The 11,391-nt window shown below is 33.4% G+C and overlaps 1 protein-coding gene across 1 annotated transcript in view; it reads right to left on the minus strand.

The window, feature by feature from the left end:
• The window catches only part of LOC132722565 (uncharacterized), a 29,816-nt gene extending 18,740 nt beyond the window's left edge, over window positions 1–11,076 (minus strand). Inside the window, exons 1-3 of the mRNA XM_060707085.1 lie at window positions 10,375–11,076; window positions 9,335–9,493; window positions 8,066–8,423 (exon numbers count right to left, since the gene is read on the minus strand). Of these exons, the coding sequence (XP_060563068.1) occupies window positions 8,066–8,423; window positions 9,335–9,493; window positions 10,375–10,941 (1,084 nt within the window). The 5' untranslated portion in view covers window positions 10,942–11,076. The remainder of the gene's footprint in view (window positions 1–8,065; window positions 8,424–9,334; window positions 9,494–10,374) is intronic.
• Between the last annotated feature and the right edge of the window lie 315 nt (window positions 11,077–11,391).

Raw genomic sequence — 11,391 nt, forward strand, 5'->3', positions numbered from 1 at the left:
CAATGATTTTACTTGCTTGAACCAAGTGTGCATCCACTTCACGTCCTGCCAAGTGATTTGTATTTATTTCGTATTCAAATATCTTGGTATATTTCCATATGTAGAGAAATGTATTTGTTTGATTTCAGATAAGAATTGGTACCACAAGGCCACAAAGAGAGGAGTTCAACTAACTCGTGGATGATGTTCAAGCTGAGGAGAGTGAGAGCTTAAATCTATAAACGGGTCAAAAACTTTTGATATAGAAAACTGTCATAAATTCTTCAGTTAATTGAAAGAGGGCAAGTTGTACAAAATGCCATGGAGCTAAATATACATGGAGAAGAAACTGTGATGTCACACAGTTAAATTCAGTATTGTGTTCAGAATTGTGGCAGAATTGTGTTCTTATAAGTTATCATATGTTGCGGGATTTTCAGAGATTTGATGCATCCTGGGTAAAAATAGCCAAAACACCGTCATATTGAATTCCCGGAGGAAGATGAAACATTTTTTTGCTTAAATAAGAAGCAATAGTTATTTATTGTAAAAGGTACTATACACACTTTTCTATACAAATATTTCTCTGATGAAAATCTATGTCGGGGTTTTGTAAACAATAATTCATGGATATCGTCCAAGTTTTAACGAGAGTGCGAATATTGGAGACTATCGGGAAAACCCAATTTATTATCACTGAAGCCTGCAAAGGATTGTGGGTCTGAATCTGACTATTATCTATTTTTAGAGCTTCCTATCTGTTGTGTATATATATATATATATATATATATATATATATATATATATATATATATATATATATATATATATATATATATATATATAATATATATATATATATATATATATATATATATCTGTGAAAATGCAAAGAAGTTGTTGGATTACCCCAAAGATCAACATTTCATTTGATTACCAGAGATCATCAATTCAGTGGATTTCTGAGATTCTCTGTATGAAAGATTTGATGACAAGAAAATTATTAAACCGGCAAAAATTGGATCTTACAGCAAGGATTTACTCATTTCAGAAGACAGCAATAGAAAATATAGGAGTTGCATGTAATACTGGAGGTTTCTTGCGTCATGTTTTGTACTGTTTCAGTGACATTTCTTAAGACTGTTTAAGTGATGTCCCTCATTCAATCAGTTAAGAAAATGATGAAAGCAAATTAAAATCTAGGAGTGACCAAGTCAAGTATTATAATGTTTTAACTTTTAGTGCTAAATTCAAAGAGGTGTCACATGTTACACTATTTTAAAAAAGGAATCTTAAGTCAAGTGTTATTGCCAGAGCTCATTGCATTCCAGTAACTACAATGATATATGTAAAGAAGTGTGTCTAATCAATACAAAAACAATTAAACTGTAAGGAAAATACTTTGTTTCATATGCAATCATGCTTTTTATTAAATTTCATAGTTTGCTTATGACTGATGTTGAACTGCTTGTCATTTAACTGGATTTAAAAGTGCACATTTTAGTTCACATCAGTACAATGTGCTTATGTGAAGTAATGTGATTGCCCTGTGTCCAATGGCATCTTGTATTGTCAGCAATTTCTTGTAATGATATCTTCTACAAAACTGATTATTTGATTTTAATCATAATGATCCTTTTGTGGCCCTAGTAACAGTAATTCAGCTGTGGTCCAGTCATACCCAGTTGCTAGGAATTTCCAGTACAATGCAATCCTAGGCTATTCCAGCCATTCCTTAGATCATGGAAATACCAGGAACGTCTGGGATATCCAAGTTCTTTGAAATGCCAAGGAATTACTAGAAAAAATGTTCCAAATACCGTGGGCAGGTCATTCTCAGTCATTCCTAAAATGATAAAAAATACCAGGAGTTACTGGTATTATCATAGGTCTTTGAAATGCCTTGAAATGCCTGGGATGGACTAGAAAAATGTTCCAAATACCGTGGGCAGGTCATTCTCAGTAATTAGGATATCCAGTACAAGTCAATCTAAGGCATTCCTGGATTCACATTTTTTTTCTAGTTATTACCAGTAGTTTTCAGTCGTTCCAATTACCGCCAGCCAGTAACTGGAAATTCCTCAGATTTCCTTGCATTTCCTAGGAATTATCCCTGTAAATATTCCTGGGATTTCCCAGTAAAATCCTAGTAAAATCCTGGTAAATTACCAGTAATTTCTGCAAGGGCTGAGTTAAATCGTACTAACTTGCTAATACCAGGAATATAAATTATGTATCTAGGTCTCTGCTAATATAAAATACCCAAAAGATATTTTGAGTTTCAAAAATGTAAGGACTCTCGGCTGTTGTTTCGAAAAACGGCTGCGTAATAATTAATTGCAAGATACTGGTTTATTAAAATAATTTTGATTTAAGCATTACTAAGACAAAGAAAAGAAAACAATATAATTATATGTAATTTAAAAAAAATGTAAAGGCATAAAAAATAAAAATTCTTTTGAATGTACAGGACTGTATACTATTTGTGTCGGCAAAAATGCACTCTCAAAAAATCGTACATCACACCATTATTATTCAAGCTGGTAAAGTAATATTTTCAACTTGATACTTTTTAATATCAAATATTTTAAAAAGCACAAAAAACAACAAAAACAACTTGTTATTAACTGAATTATAATTTGACGTATTTTTGACTGTGCCAGTTAGTAGGACTCTGGATCGAGTATCAACTCAGTAAGGCATGACCAATAAAGTCCCTAGGATGATCCATCATAAACATTTTGACAACTAACAAAAGTGACGTAATCTGATGTAATGTTATAACTCTAAAAATGCACCCTGGTGATATATGATATCACAGCCAAGTGCCGCTTGTATATGTACGACATATGTCCCCTTTTAATTAATATGTTACGGCCCAGTGGCGCTTATATATACACATCTATTTATCTATGAAATAAGTTGCTGGTAAAAGATCTTTAAAGAATAGATTTTTAATATCAAAATTATCTTATTATCGTCTGTTGCGAATCTAAAATTATAAAAGTAAATGGCACATGGTTTTCGTTCTTTCCGGAATATTCATAAAATTATATCCTTCACTGGTTCTTTGAAATATTTTTTATACGGCGTAATGAAAAAGAATCAGTAAGTATTGACATAATGCATTCTGTTATTGTTCTATTAAAGCTTGAAAAACAATCATTAAAAGACATTGGCAATCTTATTTTCAACACGGATTTATATTACTAATGTAATATACATCCGTGTTTTCAGGTTTGTCACAATACGCCAGAATTTTCTAAATGACAGAAAATAACACAGAAAACTAGAAAATGGCCATTTAAATTTATAATAGGCAATTTCGGTGTGTATAGGTGTTTGTAAAATATTAAAATTTGATTTAGTTACTAGCTTTTTATCCTGGCATTTGAGAAAATCTAGATCTAATAAAAATATTCACTTTGAAATTTCGCTGTTTCACTCCGTTGCGACATGTAGATTTATAAATATGTGGTATCTCAATCTTTGTTTTTGTATTTTTTTCTATTGTCTTGATATTGAATTTATGTATGCATGCGTAAATTTTAACATGTTATAATCATAATTGAACGATCAGTATTTACGCATTTAACTTTTCAATAAGCTAACTTTCTATGCGGCATGCATAGTTTTATCCCCAATTTACGTCACATCCGGTAAGGGAAGTAACTCTTCACTGACTGTTATCGCTTAAATGAAAGGGTCTATAATCGAGTTTTCTTTAAAGTTTCTTAAATATTGGAAACGGATTTAATATGTCACTAACCTTGTTATCTGTCTGTACTTACATCTATTTCACGAAATATCGGCCGGAAAAGAGCCGACGCATGTTTGTAATATATAGAACAGAGACTGGGTAAGAAGTATTTGTTGGGATAAAAGTTCGTTGGATCTTAAATTCGTGGATTGACCTACCTACGAAAACCACGAAAATTCGTGCCCCACGAATAATAATGATTTTACAGTACTCAGTTGCTAATTGAGATTTGAGATTTTCAGATTTCTCTATTCCAACAAAGTACTAATCCAAGTACTTAAAGTTACTGATGGAATGCGATTTTTCTATGATCCAAATGCAGTATATGACCCAAACTCTTACGGTTATGTTGCCACTGTACAGATCAGATAAAGCAACAACTACAGGATATTGAGCTCGAGGCCGTGCTGTTAAGTGTATGCCTTCGAGCCACTTGCCGTTCATCCAAAAAGTTCAAATACCGCCAGAGACTTTGGATTCTTTCACATGACAAGCTATCCAAATAGCTTTTGATATGTGGATGATTCTACTAAGGTGCCCGCTTGTGCCTGAAATAATGCATACAGGGGCACTCGAGGTCCCATGTACCAGAAAAGCAGATAACTCGCCATATGACATTTAAGGTTTCGATCTGACATAAAAAGCAACCCTAAGAAGATAAACAACAGCTGTGGATATATTACAAATATGTTACTAGTATGGTACAAGACCTTTGAATCAATTACAACTAGAACTGCCACTCCCATGGTGTGAGTATCCCCGCATAACGCTTTGGCAGAATCAACAGTGGTCAACAGTGGTTATTTAGAGTTTAAGGAAAACCTCCCCGCCAAATTTGAGGTTAGTAAGCCAGTGCAAATTCTACATGATTTAAGTAGCAAAGATCAGAGTGACCTTTGCCTTTGACTGCGTGACTTGAAACCCCCACCCCATTCATACAGCTTTGCCTGGGGGGGTTTCTAAAATGAATATATGAGAAAAAAATTATATGCTTCTAATGTGGAAAAAAGACAAAATCAATACACTCACTGTGGACAAGCATTTTTAAGCATTTGAGCAGACTAGCTTATAGTTGTAAAGGCCCCGTGACCTTGGCCTTTGTTATCCAGTGACTTCGAAATCAATCGGAATCACCTAATGATCATGCCAAAATGAAGACTATGGATCAAAGGGTTCTTAAGATATTGGGGAGAAAAGTCAATGCCCTTGTGATCTTAACCTTTGACCCAGTGACCTCAAAATCAATTGTAGTCCCCGTGCTTGAGTATTTCTATAAAACTTTACATCCCTCGATTTATTTGTCAAAATGAAGGCTATATTAATTAGGACAACACAAAGAGGAATTAAATATTAACATTTATGAATAATAAACCTTAATTTATAACAAATCCGTGGTATTCGACTGTCCCCACTATCACATGTTACAGTATTAAACTCAATACCAACAAACAAATAAGCTAATAAATTTTAATAGAATATATTTATTTTCTTCACATGATACTTGTATTGATTTTAAATAAATTAAATTTTTATCAATTATGATTAAACATCCATAATATATTTAGCCTTTCTAATTTATTCTAATTTGTTGAAGACAGCACTGTAGACTTATCAAATACTGAATTGAATTGGAATTGGATATGAGCCAAAGTATGTAAGGTTTTTAAGTATATAACTTTTGAGTTCAAAGAGAAAACTACGGTGACACGGAAGTGACATAAATTTTGTTTTTTTTATCTTGTGCGCACGTGTTACTGAGTCAGCGCATTAGATAATTATGTGGTGCACGCGAGATACTAAGTCGTGTGCACGAGTCATTAAGTGGATTGCACGTGTTACTTAGTCGTGGACACGACCTACTATGTGGTGTGCACGGAATACAATATTGTAACGAAAGACTGCATTTAATCATACTTTAAGGCTTTAACAGAGCTGATTTCCAAGTTATGTCTCCCAAAACACAGTAATTCTGGGTTGACATAAAGCGGTTAATAGAACCTACCTAAAACGTGAATTGATATTTACAGTGTAACTTCTGAATTCCGGAAATTCTAAAATCCGGAAACTTCTGAAATCCGAAATTTTTCATTGGACGACATTTTCATCAGTACTTTAAATTGAAACAGCAATGTGTTAAAGATAAACTTTCTGGTAAAATTGCTTTAGAGTTTTTGAAAACCTTGTCATTGATGAGGTTGATGATAAGAAACATACGTTTGAAACTTGAAGTAAATCCCTTATAAAACAAAGAAGTTAGAGTGAAATTTAGGAAAGTTCGAGGGGAGATAATTCATTTGTTCATTTCGATTAAAGTTCATTTCATCCAGAACAACGCTATCAGCAGCAGATAAATGACGCATTAAAATTTCAAAAAGTGGAGGAATAAGACGGACAGTATCGTTGGGGGAATGGTTAGTATACTCGTGATCGGGAGATTTCATATTGACCTGTTATTTGGTCAAAAGACATTTGTATTTTTATTAATTTTATTTATTTATTTTTTGAAACAAAATAGCGACTTTCACTCTTTAAATTCCTATCAACGCTTTCGTATTGGCAAAAGTACGTACATTGACCTTCCTTTTCTGCATTTGCCCTGTTTCCCTCGTATTGACATTGGTTATCTTATATTAGCATTGTGATAAAATATGCTGGCTAGAATTAGTATGGTACACAACAATGTTTAACATTTTTTTTCACAACTAATGCTTCAGGGAAAACAAATTGAATTAAATACGAGAAATGTCGAACAACACATGCCACCCCCCTTTTAGCCCTTGACTGATACTATTTTTGTTATGGAAACGTGCTATACATGGATACATGGAAGTATTATGTAATGGGAAAGAAAATATGACAAATATATGACCTGAAACTGAAAGAAAGCTGTCATTATTGGAGGGTAGCTGGAATAAAATATGTATTATCATATAAATGTAACAATTCTGACATTTAAAGCCCCTGTGACCTTGACATTTGACCCAAAAATCAATAAGGGTCATCATCTGGCCAATCAATATGTGAAATATGAAGAGTTTGTGATAAATAGTTTTTAAGATATTGAGCCGAAACCATTCTGACATTAAATGCACATATGACCTTGACCTTTGACCATGTGACCACAAATTCAATAGGGGTCATCTGCTAGTAATGACCAATCAGTATGTGAAATATGAAGACTTTGTGATATATAGTTTTTAAGATAACCAGCGGAAACCATTCTGATATTTAAGGCCCCTATGACCTTGACCTTTGACCTAGTAACCCCAAAATTAATAGGCATCATTAACTTGTTATGGCTAATCAGTATGTGAAACATGAAGACTTTGTGATGAATAGTTTTCAAGATAATCAGCGGAAACCATTCTTACATACAGCGCCCCTGTGACCTTAACCTTTGACCTAGTGACCCCAACATCAATAGGGGTCATTTTCTAGTTACGGCCGATCAGTAAGTGAAACATGAAATTTTGTGATTAAAAGTATTCTATGTAATCAGCGGAAAACATTCTGACATTTAAGGTCCCTGTGACCTGGACCTTATAGCCCCAAAATTAATAAGGGGTCATTTACTAGTTATGACCAATAACTTTATGAAAAAGGAAGACTTTGTGATTAAAAGCTTTCAAGATAATCAGCGGAAACCATTCTTGTGATTAAAAGCTTTCAAGATAATCAGCGGAAACCATTCTAACATTTAAGGCCACTGTGACCTTGACCTTCGACATAATGACCCCAAAATCAATAGGGGTCATCTACTAGTTATGACCAATCAGTATGTGATATATAAAGACATTGTTTTCAAGATAGTCAGCGGAATATTAAGGTCAATTTGACTTTGACCTTTGACTTAGTGACCCACAGGGGTGATCTACTAGTTATCCCTAATCAGAATGTGAAATACAAAAATACTTTGTGATATATAGTTTTCTAGATTATCAGCGGAAACATTGTGGTCTAGAGACCGACAGACACACCCACCGATCGACCGACCGACATAAGCAAAACAAAATACCCCCTCTTCTTCGAAGGGGGGCATACAAATACTTATGATCAACAATTATGGCGTTTCAGTATTACAAAAGTGTCTATTACGATGTAGTCACTTAGAGTACAATATGAATTTGATAATTATGAACGTTTTTGACAACGAGGCTAGTGATATATTAACTGAATTTGAAATAGATTATAATTTTGGGGGTTAAAAGCGATGCTAGATGGCGTAAAATATGAATTGGTTATATTTTGTTAGGGGTGAAGTACAAAAGAATACGTTTAGTAAAATATATAGAAAACAAATGAAGTTATGTGATTAATATCACTTACTTTGTTTAGAATCAATATATTCTTTTTCTTTCTCGTCTTTATGTGCTGTTTTAAGTCTTTTGCATAACGTCTCTCCTAATCCAGCCAGGTCTGCTCGTTCTTTATCTCCTTGTTCATGGACTTTCCCAACAGCTTTGTCCTGTTCTTCATGCAGTCTTTTAACAGAAGCATCAGCTTCATCTTTTAATTGTGACTGAAGAGATAGAAGATCTTCTTGTCTTCTTTTTATCATATCTAGTTTAATTCTGTCATATTGCTCGTCTAATCCAGTCTTCATCTTGTCTTGAATTGCCTTTGCCACATCGTCTAGTACTTTTCTTACATCATCTTTGCCAATGACTAAAGTGTCACTTTCTAACTGTTATTATAAAAACAATACAAGTATACAATATAGAATTAAAAAAAAGTTAATAAATAAAAAATTCAAAAAAGATAAATAATAAATAAATAACATGAACAAATAATAATAATAAAAAATAATAAAAAATGTGGTAGTGGAAATGGTGGTTGTAGTGGTGTTGGTAGTGTTGGTGGTCAGGTAATGGTAGTGATAGTGGTGGTGGTAGTGGTGGTGGTAGTAGTGGTATTAGTGGTAGTGGTTGTAGTAGTAGTAGTAGTAGTAGTAAGTAACAGTAGAAAGAAGTGGTAGTAATTGTAGTAGTAGTATGAGTAAGAAGCAGTAGAAAGTAGCAGTAATAAGTAGCAGCAGTGTGTAGCAGTTGTTATTGTTGGAGTGGTAAATTGAAGTAGTAGTATAGTAATAGTAGAAAGTAGCAACAGTTAGTAGCAGTAGTAAGTTACAGTTGTAATTAAAGGAGAAGTAGTAAGAAGCAGTTGTAGTAGTAAGAAGAAGAAGTTTAAAAATAAGAAGTTTAAGAAAAAGAATAAGAAGAATGAGTAGTAGTAGTAGTAGCAGTAGTGTTAGTAGTAGTGGCAGTTGTTGTGGTGGTGGTAGTGGTATTTGCAGTAGTAGTTGTTGTAGTAGTATAATTAGTAAAAGTAGTGGTACTGGAATAAGTGGTAGTGGTGGTGGAAGTAGTAGTAGTAGTAGTGATGGTAGTTATGGTGGTGGTAGTGGTAGTATTTGTTTCAGTGGTTGAAGTGGTAGTATTAGTGGTGGTTGTAGAGGTAGTGGTGGTGGTGGTGTTGGTAGTAGTAGTGGTGTTGGTGGGGTAGCAGTAGCAGTAGAAGGGGTAAGTAGCAGTTGTAATTGTAGTAGTAAGAATAAGTAGTAAGTAGTAATTATATAGTATAAGTATAGATGTTTACCTCTGTCAGTTTCTTTTTAGCATTCTGCGCATGCGTGTCTGTAGCTAAATATACTTGATCAGAAAGTAGTTTCTGTAATAGTTTGAAGTTTTTTTGAAGATCTGTATCCTCTACTTCAAGTGTTGAGGAATGTCGCACTTTTCGTCCAATTTCTCTTGCCTGATCAAAATTGAATAACAATACTCTATTTACTTTTATCTAAAACCTATAGGTTGAGTATAAATATAAACGTTTACTGTGTAAGAAACTGTTACGTTATACATGTAGTAAAGTAATACTTACTAGGACTTGTATAAAAATAATGAATTACAAACACGATAAGAGCTGTGTTGAGCTTAAATTTCATAGCTAGAGGTGTGGTCTGCTAGGGGTGTGGTCTGCTAGAAGAGTGGTCTGCTAGAGGAGTGGTCTGCGAAAGGAGTGGTCTGCTTGGTGCATTTACCACTGCCGTCTGCGAAGGGTCGTTGAAATATTTTCCCGGGAGTATTAATAATGTTGTAGTTTTACGTACCAGTACCCCTCTTAAATACAATTATGACATCAAAATTTAAACACAATTTACCCAAACATATTTGATAATATCATATGCACAAAGGCTCAGTTGAATTTGGTTTAATCCCTATGACAAGATAAGAAGTTGATGACTACTGAAGATCATTTCTCTATATTCAGCACATAAATTTGGGGTTAAAAATCACTATTCCGCCCTGTATACTTTCCTATCATGAAACCATCTCAAAATGTATCTTCACACTTGGTGGTAATACTTCTGTTAAATTAAGTTTGAAATTTCTAAGAAAGTCAAAAATCTTAAAAATACAGACGTTGCGAGCAGAATAAATTCTTTATACTCGCCTACAGATCTTTCTTACCGACATTCCCCTATGTAACAATGTGCTTTATTTTCTGAAAGCATAACAACAATCTAAGAGTATTATATATATCATACAAAACCGTTGTATCTTACTTTAGATCACTGAAATATATTATTGTCATTTTTTAACGTAAGTCTTCATAAATAGTATCAAAATATTGTTTACCTCCTCAAACATATTCGTCCTATTGTTGAGGTTTTCATGTATTTTCCCCTGGAAGTCTTTGTAATTGAGAATAATGCTGATTATACCATTGAAGTCTGTTTCTGCTGCAGATGTTTTATCTTTATACCCATCTGGAGGCATGAAGCATTTCGCCACTTCCCAGAAACTACTACACCACTGTGAAGCATCAGTGTTTTTGTAAGATGGACCACAGTACCTATGCGCATTCTGTATCTCAGTTGTGAAAATATGGCATATCATGTTAGGCCAGCCGGCAGGATTATACCTTGTTGCAGCATTTCGATGATAACTGCATCTTCCACGTCCAACATTACATATTCTATTTGTTGGACATTTAATAACATTTTCCGTACAACAATTCGAACACAAAGTCCCATTAAATAGTCCATTTTGGTAACATATATCATCTAAGCATTTCAATTGGAATTGTTTGATTTCATTGCAAACAAAAGGTTCAATACCTTCTTTAGTAATCAACACTGCTAACTGAGATTTAACCCAGTTATTGTATTTCTTTTCTAAAAGTTTAGGGCTATAAGAAGCCATTATTTGCAAACTTTGTGTGGCATGTCTTGTAAGCTAAGCTCTGAGGTAAATCTGGAAAAAAAATAATGATGTAAAATGCCATAGTATATTACATTACTTGCAAACTTGGTGTCTTCCAACTTAAAGAATTATATACACTGGCATGTCTTGTAAGCTAAGCTCCGAGATTAACCTGAAAAAAATAATTATGTAAAATGCTAAAGTATATAATTACATTTCAAGAGGGATCTTTCACTATCATTTAAAGGTGTAATGCAATACAATACAATTTAATTTAGATATGTATTCAGGTATTTGATATACATCATGTACTATAATTATAGTAAATAAATGTAATTGTTTTGATACTCTTTAAGATGACAGTGCTTGTTAAAAAGAAATAAAAATGCAGCAATTCAATGTCTGAAAATATAGGCAGATATATCAAACTTTGAATTTTAAATTTATAAT

Source organism: Ruditapes philippinarum, unplaced genomic scaffold (genome assembly GCF_026571515.1).
Source record: "Ruditapes philippinarum isolate M1 unplaced genomic scaffold, ASM2657151v2 ctg6428_1_1_1_1, whole genome shotgun sequence".
Lineage (NCBI taxonomy): Eukaryota > Metazoa > Mollusca > Bivalvia > Venerida > Veneridae > Ruditapes > Ruditapes philippinarum.